The sequence below is a fragment of the Plectrocnemia conspersa genome, unplaced genomic scaffold (assembly GCF_051122295.1).
Source record: "Plectrocnemia conspersa isolate PC_06_02 unplaced genomic scaffold, ASM5112229v1 ptg000002l, whole genome shotgun sequence".
NCBI classification, from domain to species: domain Eukaryota; kingdom Metazoa; phylum Arthropoda; class Insecta; order Trichoptera; family Polycentropodidae; genus Plectrocnemia; species Plectrocnemia conspersa.
Window position 1 is genome coordinate 2,701,258 of NW_028277166.1, and position 17,950 is coordinate 2,719,207.

At 31.5% G+C, this 17,950-nt stretch overlaps 2 protein-coding genes across 2 annotated transcripts; both read right to left on the reverse strand.

Annotated features, from left to right (window-relative positions):
- Positions 1-471: 471 nt before the first annotated feature.
- On the reverse strand, positions 472-9,733 carry LOC148237334 (sodium channel protein Nach-like). Its single transcript, XM_088181317.1, has 9 exons — positions 9,609-9,733; positions 8,714-8,920; positions 8,358-8,654; positions 7,736-7,853; positions 6,101-6,276; positions 4,477-4,631; positions 2,531-2,587; positions 1,230-1,335; positions 472-565 (listed from the first exon to the last, which is right to left on the reverse strand). The coding sequence occupies exons 1-9, from the start codon at positions 9,731-9,733 to the stop codon at positions 472-474; spliced, it is 1,335 nt and encodes a 444-aa protein (XP_088037443.1).
- Positions 9,734-11,063: 1,330 nt separating this feature from the next.
- Sply (Sphingosine-1-phosphate lyase) lies at positions 11,064-16,936 on the reverse strand. The gene is made up of 10 exons (XM_088205534.1): positions 16,860-16,936; positions 16,367-16,519; positions 16,038-16,253; positions 14,621-14,829; positions 13,973-14,206; positions 13,693-13,902; positions 13,392-13,630; positions 11,841-11,987; positions 11,656-11,776; positions 11,064-11,597 (listed from the first exon to the last, which is right to left on the reverse strand). The coding sequence occupies exons 2-10, from the start codon at positions 16,512-16,514 to the stop codon at positions 11,484-11,486; spliced, it is 1,638 nt and encodes a 545-aa protein (XP_088061660.1). The 5' UTR covers positions 16,515-16,519; positions 16,860-16,936; the 3' UTR covers positions 11,064-11,483.
- Between the last annotated feature and the right edge of the window lie 1,014 nt (positions 16,937-17,950).

The following is a 17,950-nucleotide window of genomic DNA, read 5'->3' on the forward strand; positions in this document are numbered from 1 at the left end:
AACCACACTGAAAGGTTTTTAATAACAGCGCATTTATTTAAAAATAAAAATTGGAGTACTGTTGCCGGGGCTCGAACCCGCAACCTCAGAGTTATTAGTCTGAGACCTTTCAAACTACGCCTTATCTCGTCAAGGGATGCAACATCACTAGTGTCATTTTTGTCGAAAAATCTATGAATATGTGAGCTTGTATTTTATTGTGATTTAAAATCGCTTTTTTATTTTCCGATTGCAACGAGTCATAAATTTTGTTCCTATAAAAAATCTATTCATTAGAAAAATAGCTGAATGATTCAACATCATAAACGAATGAATGAATAATATGCAAATAAAGACTCAATAAATGAAATTTTACGTCATCGGTCAGACAAAACATAAATGTGGCAATATGTAAGCGGAATTTATTATAAATAGATTGTGTTCTAAATTAATAACGAACGGCAAAACTGCTAGAGGAATATAATCCTTGAGTCACGAAATGTAACTTGCCAATTGGTCGATCTGCGAGTGCTTAATATCTTGCCGACAGACCCAGCCAACTGACTTTTTAGCCTTGTACATTTGCCTATGTTAATGTAGCTTTTTTATATTCGGTTTTTTTCCAAAAAAAAATATGCTCATATTCAAAATTCATACTTATTGCACAAAGTTGAACGTATTGCATTAATCATAAGTTTGTTTTTATACTTGATTTTAAAATCTAAATTACATAAAAAAAATGTTAAATCAGGGGTCGGAGTCTTGACATATTTTAATCAAATTTTTTTTTATAATTACTTTAAGTATATTGATAGATTTCCAGTGCTATTTTTCAGCAAAATATATTCGGCTTTAACTTATTTTAATTTACATTAGTGATATAAATTGATATTACATATTTAAAAAATTTGCATTTGTGTGCAAAAAAAAAACTTATGTGGTAACCTTATCACATATAATAATCTGTCGCATCCTGTATAATATTATACTTAATTCAAATCCTATAAAAAGCTAATATTATAACCCGACTTTTGATTCGACATGCGACATAAATTAATGGCGTTGAAAATTCCACTCTATGCACTTTGGTTAGCATCGTGCGTGAAACGTTTGAGCTTTCGTTTCGCTATTCGTGCGTGCCATATACCTGGCCACTCGTGCAGCTATCGCTAGTTGGCTATCGCGATTTTTTTTATTTATTGTTGCCGCTGAAACAACACGCTACTTACTACAAAGGGTCAAAGTTGAACCGTTTCCCGGAGAGGTCCGTGGTGTCGACGGTGACGTCGGTGTTATTCTCGTTGCACTGCGGCGGACACTTGCATCTGGACTCCCACCCAATGGAGAGGACCCGACCTGAAAGATAAAGGAAACAAAGTAATGCATAGCTCAATGAGTAATAGGTGGTATCAGATTCAGGTTCGTTAGTTGGAGATGTGGGATTATAATGAGCGTTTGAAAAACTAATGATATTAATTAATCTTCCTAAGCTATCATATAAAATGCTTGTGTGAGTTTTACGCTGATAATAAATAATGATGCATGAATATGTTATATTTTGATTTATTACAATACTTAGTAATACTTATTTTTAGTGGCAAATACCATAAATATGTGCAGAATATATATTTAATATTCGGTATGCTGATGAGAAAAAAAAACATAAAATTAATAACCACATATTCACTATCTAATATAAAAATATATTTTCAATCAATAACTTCTTTGTACAACAAAGAAGAGCAATCTCTCAATCATTAAGGAGTTTTAGGACAAACAATTGGAAAAAAAGTCTTTAGAAACATAAACAACATATAAAGAAGTAAAATAAAAATAGAACAAAAACCCATTAAAAATGTCCTTAATTGTTGGAAAATGTGAAATGATTTCCATGCTTACATTTGATTTTTATAAACTTAATATTTTTGGAATTAACTATCAACCTACTCTATTCGCTGCTCGCTTCGGATCTATAAACGCCAATAAATCTATTTTGGAGTTAGTAATGATGTTATTATCATCAGCATAAGTCAAGATATGCACTTAAATATTATCTCAGAAAGGAAAAGCTTCATAAAAATTAAGTCATGTCATACATAATGCGGTATTTTAATATATTTTTTAAATTTACTTTAATATATATTTTCCATTATTATTTAAAGCTAGTATTTGTATTGTTTCTTAATTTGTAATTCCCTGGCTATAGAATTTATTTGCTTTTGAGAAAAACAATATTATCCTCTGTATTATATATGGGCTTATTCAACGGTCAGTCGCTCAGCAACGAACCTTTGCGTAGCAACCGAAGACAAAATGCCGTCTTTTTATTTCAACACATTTTAATTAGCATCCTGATATAAATAGAATTTTTGTTTTGAGAGCATAATCATTTACCTTTGATACAAAGCAATCAGTCAGACCACAGATAATATCAATCTTCATCCGAATCACAATGATAAATACTAATTATATGACTATCTATAAATTCCATTAATAAATCAGGAAGCTAGAGCTAATGAAAGGTGGTAAACTTCCGTAATAAATTTTGAACCTTGAAGCGGAAAAGAGTTGCTGAGTTTCATCGGATAATTAAGATCCTCTTCGAAACCTTTTCAACAACAAAATTTATCAATGACACGTATATTTCTAAAATGTATTTCATTTCTATCCCAAAAACTATCTACAACTTCAACCGTTTCACATTAATGAATTATAAATTAACAGGTGCCAGCAATTTAATGTTGTTATGTTACGTATCGTTGATGAATTATGTTGTTAAAAAGGTTTCAAGGAGAGTATGGTCTTCGATGAAAGTTTTCTACACACCCTCATCAAATTCCTGAATATGGCATGGTCTTATTTTCAATAACATAAATTTGGCGAATGGGGAATGATGGGTGGCAAATAAACACAGATTAATCCGCTGCAATAGTATGTACTGTTAATGTTATAAAATAATTACATGTTTAAATATGATAATAGAGATCGGCGGACGAGGCCCCGCTGGTCATCGTTTTTCCGTCGAAGTCCGCCAAAGTTTGAAAGTTCCAAAAACCTTAGTTAGTTTTAGAGTTATTATTAAATTTGGTTTTGTTAAATATTTTAAGTTAGATTTGGGTTTAAACAGCAACATTTTTCAGTGAAGTTATATTTTCACTAGTAAATATATATAATTTTAATAACTAGAATAGTTCAAATGTATCAAACTTTTGGGATTCTGAACTTTGTCTTGGTCAACCATCACTTTGGGGTTTCTAACCCTGAGGGGTGTGACTTCGCAGCCAAATTTTGTGACAGATTATGAATAGCGAGATGTTTTCTCTGAACAGTGGTGGAGAAGCTGGCGCAGGGATGTTGTCCGTGGAAGATCTAGTTTGTGTGGCAGCGACGGTATTGCGGGACTAATTCATCTCTATTGCGGTGCTTGTATGGTGGCGTTGATCCCTCTCTGGTACGAATTTCCATGACAGTATGTTGTTCGCGGGCGGGCGCCCGTAAGCCGGAGTTTGCCAGGTGACTGCCTTCTCTTCATTGGAGTCCAGACTTAAGTTTCCAGTGCTGCGAAGTTTGCTCATCAGTTGAACACTTTTTTACACGTTTCACGCCTTTAAATGACAGTTTGGAGCAGAATACAAGTCAGATAAATTAGATTTTACTAGTAGAAATATTTATTTACTTAAATTTATATTTTCACTAATGTTTAACGTAATGCACATTCACTGTATCATATATAAGCTAATAATTTGATTTTTAACAGGACATCCGCTACGTTATATTGTATTATGAAACATTATTAAATACTACTAAAAGTTGTACACTATATTATTGTGCACTTTTAGATTCATTTTTGCCTTTATTCTACACTTTATTCTACGTTGAGTACAACTAATTTGATTGAAAAATCTGTACGTGACATTTTTCGTGAAAACCTTTTACAGTTCCAATAATAATAACTATTCCTCTATGTGTGCCTACCGACAAAGACCCGTTCGTGATCCGCTAAAATAGAATTAATCGTGTCGTATGCGCCGAACAACGGATTAGCTCTGAAATGCGTATTTCCCTCGACAAAAATTTTGCCAACTCTCGTCTAGCCATGCGATATTCAATTACTGTTCCGTGTCAATCGCAAATTATCGCATGCTGACCATAACACGATTTTTGCTAATAATTTTGCAAGTGACGCAAGTTGCAGCGCGGCACTGTCGATTATATTAATAGTTTTATATAATACATTTACTCCAACAAGCTATGCTTCCGAATCAGTAACATTAAAACATACAATTTGATTTTTATATAAATTAAAATAAACCATAAGTAAAGCATTAATCCTTGCATTTAAATATGCCTTTACAACCAATCGCGTTTCACAGCATGAGAATGATTCACGTGCGCGAACGTTAACACTAGAATATTTCCATGGTTTCCGTGAAAACGGAATCATCTAGTGTTTTTCAAGAACACTGCTTTTCAAATTATAATACAAATGTTACTCACGAAAGTGGCCGTCTAGGCATGGAATACTGCTGGCGTTGCACATAATGTCGTCTTCGTCCCTCGGGTACGTGAAAGATTGGCAGCCGCATTTCTTGACGCTCTCGATTATCTCGCACTCCACCAAGCAGTCCGACTTCTGATACAGAGCGAAGTGTCTAAAAAAAACACGCGATTAATGCTAATTTCTGCTCGAAACCCAGCCAGGTGGAAAATTCCCTCGGGAGTCTTAACGAGATTACTTCTGAGAGGAAATTTTTTAATGATTTTCTTGGACGAGGTCGTATAATCCGAGATTGGACAAAGTGAATGCCGTTTTTTTTATTAAAATACAGGTGTGTGTGAGGCGGTTTTTCTTTTTTGTTAACGTACAAAGATAAAAGGGTACTCATCGAATTATATACACTCATTTATATAATAATTTATTAATTTCAAGGTATCGTGTAAGTATAAATTATAAAATAGCCGATAAAAATATGACGAGCTATCTGCATTTGTATCTCATCGTAGCGTCTACTCAATGAAGCACTTTTTTATGTTGCTACGGGACGGTGTTGCTCAGCAACTTCTAGCTAATAGCTTTAGGATGCCCTGGAGAGTCGCGATCGCGTCCTAGATTCTTTCCCGTCGTCAGCGCTTAAAAACACTCCTTTTGCACGAGCCATACAGCTTCTTAACAAGCATGCCAAACACAAGAATATTTTCGGTTATAAGGAGCTACAAAAAAATATGTGTTATATTGCTTTTCTATTTTATTTGTGTAATGGTATAATTATTTTTTGTATAGTGGCCAAAAGAGCTAGTGTGAAAATCGATTATAAATATTAAATTTAAATTTAGAAAACAGCTACATAATTATGAAATTAGATCTGTCGATGATTTATATATTTGCCACAAATTCTAGATAAACGATCATTTGTAAAATTCACTCTGAATCATTGGCGTTAGTCAAAATATAGAGGACTTTAAATTATTTTTGCAAAAATCAATTATCAAAAAAATGTGTATTAATATAGATTAGATACCCTAAAAAACAGCGAAACTATCGTCTCCGAGCTAGCAGGTACAATTTCACATTTGCTAAAACTTTAATCTTATATATGAAAAGCACATGTTACAATGGCTAAAATAGTCTAATAAGATATTTTTCATACAAAGATTTCAGTTTAGTTCTAAATCATTTGAATTGGACAAATAATCGTGAAAGAGTAAATTAATTACGTTAATTTATTTCCATTTATTAGAACACTTCCATAGAGCTTCACTTGTACTCAAATTAAATCTATAAAATCAGCCGTTTTCACTTTGACTAAGCAGTCAATGAACCTTCAAGGGTTCAATTTGATCTTCCTTTAACTAATCTTTAACTACTATAAAACAGCGTATATATAATATAATATTATCATATATATTCACTATAAAAATAAAAAAATTTCCTTGCTATGATATAGTACAAGTAAATTTATATTAATCACACGAAAAAAATCAAGTTAAAAAATACCTGTCTACCTTATATAGGTACATTTTCAGTTCATACCTTGGTGAAAGATACATAAATATATAAATTCTTACAGGTATCTATGTATATTAAAATCGTTGCTTTATATTTAGAATAAAAAATAATTACGCCAGCTTAAGCTCGTCCGTCAGAGTACACTTCCTGTTTTCAGGGCTCAGGATAATAGCTTGAGGTCCAATTGTGATCTTGAAAGGCATAAAGGCAATGTTGAGCTCGCTGGATAAAGGCATAACTATCTCGTTTGAAAAACGACCGGCAAACGATTGACTGCTGTGTACCATCAACTGGAATAATAAAAACAAAGCTTTTTTTATTTATTCGTCAAACATAACGAGAGTCTGTATTTTTTAATCAAATTATAACCGTGAATAAAACGATTTTTAAGTCAACCCTTAAACGATCAAATAATACACATTCTCTAGAGCTAGCCTAATGGGAAATGTCTCCAAATTACAAATATAGTGAAGGTATGAAGGAAATGTATTAAAGATCGAAAAGAAAGTCGTAAATAAATTGCTTTTATAAAAACAAGCTATTGTAAAATATAATGTAATTTCTTTTATTGCCTTATTGTATATATGTATCAGATTTCCCAAGAGCTGAGTACATAAAATATAACCTAAAATATTGTCTTTGAGAAAAATATATCACTGGCATCCAAACAATTTTTTTGTTATATTTAATTATTATTCTTATTAGTTAAAACTTTATGTAAAATTAAAATTACATTTGCTTTGTATTAAAATTAAAGCATCAAAAATATTAAAGGCGAACTCGACAATATAGGATTTTTATTTTATTCAATATTTTTAAACACGTAAATAACTTTATATTTAATTATCTCAAAAAATGCATTTGTTGAGTTCGTCCTTAATATTATCAACACTTAATTAATAATTATACTCTTGTTTATAACACATTTTCTGACTCTCGAATCAGCGCGTGATTAAAATGGTACAAACACTACTTCTTATAAGAAAACATGTTAACTGGTCTTATCAATAGCATATTAACATTTCTAAGAAGTACATCAACACCGAATTTCGACCAATAGAAGAGCGCAAAAAACAATTCTCAGAAGTAAAAAATCCACGTCAAAAGCAATAAAATCGTGTCGGCACCGTCGCAGTGGTAACGCTCGGTAACGAACGTTCCCACTGCAAAGATAATGTTCTTTATGTATTTATTACTTCTTCAGTTTTTATATAATTCAAATCTTGTGTTAATTTTGGAACACCCTTTATATGTAAATATAGAACTATCAAAACAGTGAAATACCGCCGTACATGTACGGCGATAACGCTTAAAGCATTAACTGATTTTATTTATTTTGTGTACGATTTTTATTTGTTTCTTATGATATTTATGATTTCTTTAATTATCTTAAGTTTGCTTAGAATATAGTAATAAATAAAAATATTTTAATTTAATAATAAACGCAAGATTATAAGCACGTAGCAAGAAACAAAAATTGATTAAAAATGATTGAATTCTTATAACGCCAAATTTCTTTATAAATAAATAGGTTTTTTCAAATAATAATTATTTTTGCGATGCGCGGCTAAATCTACCACTTTTTTCTAATTAAAATATTATTTTTTTGAATTATTATAAAAAATATAATTTCTAACCACACTAATATTTTCTATTTAATTAAAACGCTCATTAAAATTAAATTAACATTTATTCTACAAAGTCAAAAATATATTAAAAACCATGCTTAGTTTAATTAAATAAATTTACCTTGAACGAGTCCATGTTGTGAAAAACTTGCTTATTATACAGTCCGATTGTATCCACAACTACACTCAAACCCATTGCTGGCCCAAAATATGGTGATGTCATTCCTTCAAAATAAGCGCTTAAAAATACAAACAAAAATGTTTAATAATAAAATAAAATCTTTGCGTCTTCACAAAAATTTGCGACGCACACCTGTTTTTGAGATAAGCGTTAAACGATAATAAAGCGTGAGCCTTTCTCGCGCTTTCTTTCTTTCAACGAACGAATTCTACGAATTTGGTTATTATAGTATACACCGCCACAAATATTATATTCGCAAATGTTTTCCTAGAGTATTTAAAAGCATTTTTTGATGAGAAGTAGCGCCTCGTTGTTTCCCATTTCAAAACAAGATAAAGGCGCATAATGGATCATGGATTTCAGAGCGGCACTAGGCACTCTGGTATATTGAGAGAGAAAAAAATACTATTTGTGTTGCTCAAGTACACAATTTTTTTTATTATAAGATTTTTTTCAATTTTTATTTGAGATAGTATAAACGAGTATTTTACGAATATTCGATCAATTATTTTAATATTGCGACTTAATAATATTGACTTTGCATGCCAAGTTGAATACTTACTCCCTGAAATCTGTGTTGTAATTGAAAGAGCAGCAGTATCCATTCTTAGTCTTTGCTCTTATGAACAAATCAGTGCACGGCATGGTTTCGCCCTTCCATCTGCAATGCACCAAGATCCTTCTGCAACTAGGAGTCAACAATTTCATCGCGTCTTGAGGAGATATTTCGCTATTTGCAAAAGTCACGTCTAAAATGCTAAAATCTATATTTTCGTAGTTGTTCATCGGCATAGTGAATCCCAAGAGCATGGGTATGGTTTTTTGAATGTCACTTCTGCTGATGTTCGCAGGATTTTTTCTACAAAATAAATTAAATTCTTTATTTTAAAAAAGAGCACAAGTCAAATATTACCATACAATCGACCCATTAGCTTGTTGATGCTATTGTTTGTAAATTTTCTTGGAGCGCATATAGAAAATCCAGGAAAAGTGAACGAACTCAACGGAGCGAATTGGTTGTCGTAGATGGCTCTAGTCGGCTGTGAGAAATAGCTTCTGTACATTATGATAACCAAAATGACAGCTCCCATGGTTGATGCCAATGGAATAATGGACCAAATCCATCTATAAAATATACAATACATAATCAACCTATAGGCTTATTAAGCTTAGAACATCGTAGAAAATGGTGGATTACAAAGTTATTCGGCAAGTAAATAGCTTGAAGCATAGACCGTCTATTGTCGTCAACGTATCTACTCGAAGGTGATGAGTGGTGAATGACATGAAATGAATGAAGAATCAGCTGACTCGTGAGGTCGGTCGACAAGAAAATAAATCATTCGTCGACCGACCAGTTTTAGATCTTCGTATTAATATATTTAAAATTGAGTGTAGCTCTCAATTCAGAGTCGAAGAATAAGTGCACCTGAAAACAAGTTTCTTGATTCTGACTCAACGGCAAGAAACATATGATTTTGTAATGTAAATCTAACCACTAACATAACCGTTTTATGTTGATAATATACGCAATCATATAATAAATCATGATTTTGACTCTTCTGCATATGTAAGACTTTACATTCAGACTTTTATAGTTGCATAATCTGTGATGCCTTTCATTGAGAAGGTGCTAATCATGGTATATTTGTGGATTATATTATAAAAAAACACTACGAAATTTCGAATACTATTCTGACATATAACCAAATAATATAATATCCACTGAATTGATCTTGGGGCAGAGGCAAACCTAAATCACTAAACTTATCACAACGTGAAACGTGATGCTATAATATGTTTAATAAATCACCTGTCAATCCTTCTCCTGCCGACAGCATATTTAACGCCATGTACAGATGTCTCTAATGCGTATTCTTTCCATGTTTCCTTAATGGCTTGTAAGGCCAACGCCAGTTGGGTCGGCGGGGCCTTCATCGCAAATGTTGCGCGCCGCTGACGCATGAAATTCACGTGACGAAATTGAAAATTAATAATTCAACAGGATACGACCCTGGCGCGGACATCCTGTCGCCGGTTAATCTGATCGGAACGACAATATCCTTCCAACTGTCATAATGAATCGGTTTACTCGACCACTAGTAATTGTTAATAAACGAGTATTTAATAAGTTATAAGTTAAAAACGGTAAAGCTCTAAAAAAACTAATGTGATAAATGCGCTTTCGCGAAAAAAGGTCAATGAAAAAAGCTATATAAATATTTTATTGGCCAGGTAGACACTGGGTGGATTTGTTTGATACATATTTTATTATAAAAGTTATAAGGTAAACAATATACATATGTAAATCGGGTGTCAGTATCGGACGGCGGTGTCAAATGCGGAAGAGTCCATGTTAATCATAGGTTGTAGTTCTATCGGGTGGCCCTATATAAATGAAACCATTGTAGTATATATAATAATAATCACTCTGGGGCTTACATAAATCTCTTTTTCTCGCGATGTCGTATACGCAGACGTATTTTGCGCTCACTCCCAATGCGCTCAGCAGTAATCCCCTCTCTTTCGGGAGAGTGTATGTAATGGCTTAGATGGCCTTACAGCGGCAGACTGAAGTTTCAAATGGACATGAGAATACAATCTCCTACGTAAAAAATACTTGACTTAAAACCAAGAAAGAGAATATTACCCTCGTTTTATTTCTCTCAAAGCCACCAAAATGATTGGGTTGTCTCTCTTGGCATCGGCGGCCAGCGGTGGCTGCGCTTAGATGCTAAATTATAAAATTAGCTGCAATACCCCGTTAGGAACAGAAAATTAAAGGACGTAATAGCATATTTTAACAAGAATATTGAATATTGAGAGAAAAGGAATTAAAGAAAAAAATGGTAATATATAAAATAATCAATCAAAAGAACTGAAAATTTTAATAAAAATAGACGAACGTGAGGTGACGTTTGCTGGTCAGCCGTCGAGAGAGCCTTGGGATTCTTCGCTCCGTGTGGATTTCACTAAGCACAAATATCATTTGTTTGTGTGATTCTTTGTATATTTTGTGTAGTCTTGACGACCCAAAGTGATAAATAAATAATTTATGTATGTATCCTACTTTCATCTTTAAGCTATTAAACATTAAAAATATCTACTACTGGAATTATAGTTATATATTTTTAAAAGAATACATAAGCATCTTTAAATTAAGGAAGAGTATCATTTAATTATATTTCAAAATCCAATTGTACAAATTTTGTATTCGTTTTCAATCAATCGATGTGTAATGTAATACAATCAAAATCAAACGCTGATATTGTATATATTGAAAATTTTAATAATATATTGAATACATTGATTTTATTCTATATTCTTTTTTGACTGAATCATAAATAATAACAAACGAAAAAATTAACAATCACAACTCTCACTGGCACAGCCTATAAACATACATTTTATGACTTCAATGGAACACAATAATATAATGAATAGAAAATCTTATAAAGAGTATTAATATATTACATCAAAAATATTTAAACAAATACGAAATACATAATTGTGACCACTAGAAATAAAATCAGACATGTCATGTAATTAGTATGTCCTAAAAAGAGTGATATCAATCACAACCAATCAAAAGTCTGCATTTGTTCATGAGGTCAGTTAGTCAATTTACATTTTAAAAGTCTGATATTGATTTTAAACGCCACAATTATGACAAAATTATTTTGTATTACTAATTTTTATTAACATTTTCAGGTACATAATAACAAGAATCGATAAAGCATTTGATAATATGAGCGACGAGAGAACGATCGGTGATACTCTGAGCTACACCATAAACAGCCATCTAAAAAAAATAGCATTAAATATAATTAAGGTTAGATTATAGTATTTTTATAACATACCTTTCCCTCGACAGGTTTTTCAGGATTCTTCATCATAACAGCTACTTCTTGGGTGATGTTATCGATCAAAGAATCAGCAACTCCCGGTTCTGTGTGAAGCAAAGTGACACTGATGTGTATCCTGTAAATTATAATTTAAGATAAATAAAGCAGTACATTTTTATTTATACAATGTTACTATTTACCCAGATGGGAATTGAAGAGCGCTCAGATTCCAACCGTGCTTGTGCAGAGCACTGGATAAACAGAATATATCGAAATCTTTCGATCCGATAGCTATAACAGAGGTAGCTGGTACTCCGAATAAATATATACCAGGAATGCTACGTAACCTAAAAATGTTACATAAAATATTATTATATAACATAGCTTATATTGTGTATATGAATTGGCTTAGTGAGATTCTAGCACTTAAATGTGCAAAAAACACTGCCTCGATGACGTTTCAGTAGATACAAATTCCTCAGCGGCATAATAGGGCTACCAATCTAGAGGATTAGTTTATGCTAAAGTAATTCACTTGAATTCAGGATAGTATATAACTCAACTAGATCATTTGTATAATAGCTCTTCTTTGTCTATTAAATAAACTGAATGTGCTACAACTGCTGAATTGATTTCATTGATGTTTACATTGATAAGCAAGACCGGCCCGAGGGGCAAGCTGCACAGGTGATGGCCTAGAGCGCCAGAAATTCAAAATAAATACGTAACATTTCTATCAAAAATTTTCAATCAATGTTGCTAAAAATATTTTAAATTGCGTAATGAGCATACATGTTAACGAGTGCACACGATCAGAGACCACAGAGAATTAAAGAATACTCAAAATTATTTCGTAGACCTAGCGGATGATATTTTAAAATAAACTTTTTTTATTTAAGCTTATAAATGCTATAACACAACTACTTTTTTTATGTTGAACTTACTTATAAATTATTTTCGACAACGTGTCAATTGCACCAGGGTTCTAAAAACACTATTTTTATCAATGTTTAAAACTGAAAAATATATTCTCAAAATTTAAAAAAAATATATGGATAATAATTTTACATTCATTGAAAAAGGATTGCACTGAAATTGAATGGTATATTTTTAATGTTATCATAGCAAAGTGTTAACAAATATTTTTTAGCTCCCATCTTAGTTGAGCAACTTGATAATAGTCTCACGGTAACCATATATTTTATTATCTGCACCTCGTCGCTCTTTTATGCACACTTTGGTTAGCTACTATTATATTCTCTGTTCTGTGGTTACCATGCAGTTGTTTTCGGTACTGTTTTTTAGCATTGATTTACTATTTTATTAAATGCGTTAATTTATTAAATAATTATAATACAATAAGCAACCATTATGTAGTTATTTTGATTTACTATAAATCTTAAAATGCTTGTAGATAATTTGAATTAATATAATTTTTTTAATTATTTGCGAAAAATAACACAAGCTTATATTAGAGTCATTTCTTATGTAAAATTGCGCGCTGAAACCTAAAATGAAATCAAAATTAAAAAAGTATAACCTTTCGAAATATTGCTAAATTTTTGTATTATTTATTCTAAAAGTGTTTTTACTTAATTGCAAATATCTCCAGTTTTAGTAGACCGATTGCAAAGTATTTTATATAAAATTAAAGGTAATTAACGCCTTTGAGAGCAAGTGAATGTTCTCTCTAAATGTAAACGACCTCTGCGAAAATCCTTTCAATGAGACAATTTGACAATTATGCTCACCTCTCTTCTATATATCTAGTAGTTTCAATGATCTTTCTCGTTCTTTCGACATAACTCTTCATTCCAAAGTATCGCATTGTAGCCCACGTTGCTGCTACAACTCCGCCAGCCCTCGAACCATTAACAGTCGGAGATCCGTAAACGCCACCAGGCCAATCAGTGGTAACAGTATATTGGTAATGTCGGTAACTGTGTTCTCTGTACATTATCACAGACGATCCTTTCGGAGCGAAACCATACTGCAATATATTTTAATTAAATTAAAATGCTTGAATTCTTTAAATAATATATAAAACTATACCTTATGTGTATCGGCAGATATACTGGTAACTCCTTTCAATGAGAAGTCAAAGGGCGGTAATACATAACCGGCGTGCCTCATAAACACAATCAAAAATCCACCCAAGCAAGCGTCCACGTGAACAGGAACATCGTACCTCTCTCCAAGATCTGCTATTGCTTCAATATCGTCCATTGTTCCATAAGGGAAATTTGGAGCTGATCCGACTAACTGTTAAAATGTTTTTTTTTAAATTTGCTCTTCTATAATTTAGTACACAACTTTAAATTAAAATAATCACCATGCAAGTCCTGGAAGAGATTGCTTTACGCATTGCTTCAATGTCAACCTTAAATGTCTTCTGATCTACAGGTATAACTTTAACTCCAATGTTGAAGTACTGAGCAGCTTTGTCAAACGCTGAATGAACAGTTACAGGGACGATCATTTCCGGTTTCTTAATGCCTCTTGCAATGGCTCTATCTCGATACGCTTTACAAGCCATCAATATCGACTCTGTACCGCCCGTGGTCATCTATATTAAGATTAATTTTTAATACAACCTATAGTTTATTGAATCAGGAAATTACTTAATAAAATTTTATTCAGGAAATTACTTATTTTTTGTCTGGTATATTTCTAAGCATCAATCGTGTATCAACCGTGAAGCTAACAATACATAAAGCGTATGATATTAAATGTATAAAATGTACTACGTGAATTTTTGACCCAATGTCAAATATATATTTACATCAGCTTAACAAGCTTCTATACTAAACAAGCTCCACAAAAATTTGACTGTGTTTCTTAATAGAAAGAAAAGACAGTTGTTAACTAACTTTTCATACTAGAAATGCATGGTTTCAAACCAATGGCAACCAAAACCAAATGTTTGAAATAGGTACTAGAATTGGTAGTCCTATAAATAATTAAGATAAAATAAACTTACAGTTCCACATGCTTCCGGTCCGCCGTTGAATAAGTTTGCCGTCATCCTAACGACTTCAGCTTCCATCTTATTGATACCGGGAAATACATCTGAATGTAGCGGATTTGTATACGAAGCCAAGCCATAAACTTCGGTAGTGATTTTCGATAGCTCTTCGTCTAAACAGTACACAGCGCCGGAAACTTTGCCTTCGCGCCAATTGTAAAAACCTGTTCAAAACCATTTTATGATGAGAATTATAATAAAATAATAATAAATGTCAGGCATCGTGTTCCGAATATTAAAAAATATTATTGTTATATGTCAAAAAAAAATATAAATTATTTATTATGTACTGTGTATTATTATATACAATATTATAATATGATACACCTAAAATGATTTTTAAATATTTTTTTAAAGCAAAAGTGTTAAAAAATAAACTCATTAATAAATTAAGATTAAATTATTTATCACTTCTTAGAAGGCAAAAATTCACGTCAAAAGCAATAAAATCGTGTCGGTGCCAACACAGTGGGAATTCTCGGTAACTCGAGCGTTCCCACTGCGATGGCGATGGCACGATTTTATTGCTTTTGTCGTGGATTTTTGACTTCTGAGAAGGGATAAATTTTTTTGCACTCCTATTGGTCAAAATTCGGTTTATATATGCTTTATTCATTTCTCACTTATTGTAAATCGTAATATTGTTATAAAATAGTTTCAATAAATCAAAATATTATAAACAACCACTGACTGTCCAACTTTTGGCCCCCCCCCCCCCCTGGAAAAAATGTAATGAAAATTATTTTATTTACATTAGAGTAAATTTTTATATTCGATTTTTTGATTTAATGATAATGTATGTATATTCAGTGGTTCTTAACATTTTATTGTAATTTTTTATTTACGTCTCACTTTTATCAAATTATGATTATTTTATTTACATATATATAAGAGTAAATATTACTTTATCGATAAAAAAAATAAGTGGTTTTTAACATTTTATTGTAATTTTTATGTGAATAGTAACACATAAAAGAAATTTAGATTGTGTACGTAATATATGTATGTACATACATATATCTCTTATACGTATTTTTTTCACTAAAATACAAATGATATCCAAATATCATTAATAAATATATGTTCCACTGAGATAAATAAATATTTAGTCGAAATTACAATTATTTACTAAAAAATATAAATCAAATATTTTTTCCCCACTAAATACAAATATTTTTATGATAATATCGAAATCTTTTTGATAATAATACGTATTGTCGGGATAAGTAAATCGAATTTACAAACATAAAATAAAAAAATGAGCAAAATGGTAGCAGACATTGAGAATCGCCACATACGTGCAGCAGTACTGCCCAAAAGGTTAAAGTTAATTTATCCATAATAAACTATCAAAGAAGATTAAGTTTGATACCTAATTTTAGATGTTTGTGTACTTCGGCTAGAACCTCTTCTCTGTTCATGCCATCTTGAGGTAAAACCAGAGTGACCTCTAATCCATCGTAACGTTTTCGCACATCTTTTTCATATTCCATTTTTACCTTAGCCATCTCTGCATCTATCTTTTGCCTGACCAGTGGTATCTTATTAAACCATTTGAAAAACGTCTTTTGAGTTTTTTTAGCGATACCTATAAAATGTATTTAAATTAAACAAACATTATAAATAGTCAAACAATACATAGCTATGTGTATTGTTCCAAAAAAAGATAACGTTATCTATATCGTGGAATTCAATGCTTACTTTCGCTATCTGTAGCTATGTCCCAAATCCACATAGATGCTAATACCGTCGTAGCAGTGATAGATGCAATTTGCCATGGTTCTCTACCACCAAATACCCTATTGACTGAATTCTTGACGGAAACTAACGAACTCTTTGCCACATCCATTTTATCTATAAAATAATTTACATATTATCATTCTATTTAGCTTAAAAATTATTATACAATCACATAACATGATAAAATATATTCAATACGCTCATGCAAAATTAAAAGTAATATATGTACATATTCAAATAATCTGAAACTAACAGCACATAATGGACCTTAAACGGGATTTTTTATTTGTCGTGCACTTTTTTTAATATTTAGAATAATAATTAATCAATGGAATATAGCAATAAAAAATAAACAAAACTATTAAATAATTGAAAAAAACGTATTTTACAAAAATATATGTTTAAAAGACGCTAAATTATATTAGTTACTACAAAAAATATATATTTTAAATACCTTTGCAAGATATTTTTTCAGCTAACACCACACACAATGACAGCCGTCACTATAGAGTGACAGTACACTGAGTAGTCATAATTTTTGTCCATAACAACATTTTTATTAACTATAAACTTTTATCAAACAGATTTATTTATAATATTTGTCAATGTTATCTATATATTTGATTAAAATATTTAAATATATTGATAAATTATTTACCTTGTAATAATTTATAAAAAAAAACGTTATATATTACTTTTAATTAAACTACATATATTTTCAAATCATATAACATAATAAAACGTCCAAAAAATTAAAAAAAATACACTTTGATTAAAAATATATTTATTAATATTGGTTAAAATCATATTATAAAAATACAATTAGGGTTATTTTAAAATAATTATCAACAAAAACCTCAACCATTACTAAATCAAACCGCAAAAGAAATAAAATCATCATCATCAAAATTGAATACAAAAATAGTAAGATTGGTAGATATAAAACAATGAGTAAATAATTTAAATGTCAAATGCCTCTCCCTCCTCCTCCTAAAAAACGTCTCTGGTATGATCTGCTTTTTTGAGTTTGGTTATTTTTTTTAGTTTTAGTAATGTTTTGGATTAGACAACAAATGGACGTTTCACTAATGTCAACTGAAGTAAAGGAAAACAACCCGCTTGTTGCGTGTAGGGATACGCGTGCTGGTCAGTTCTTAGGTCAATCCAAAAACACGTGTGCTGGTGTAAAAGTTTTATTGAGCTCGGCGTGGTCCGACCGCTTTGTAACGACGATCGGAGCCGACTAACGTCAAAATTGGGTGCTTTCCCGAACGCCGTATGACGGCGTTCGCGAACGCGTACAAACGGCGAAACGGGCGTCAACATACCCCCCACCATGAAACATTAGTTTCATAATGACGGGCACATCAGCGAGCCTTACAAGTGTTTGTCCTCACATTACAAACTCTGTGAGGACGCGATGTTTGAAATAATACTAACACAGAATTACAATAAACATGACAATAAATAGAATTACAATAAACATGAAGAAAGAAAAGGAATGTTAGTAGTACTGTATAAGGTTGTAAAGCTTAATGTTAGTAA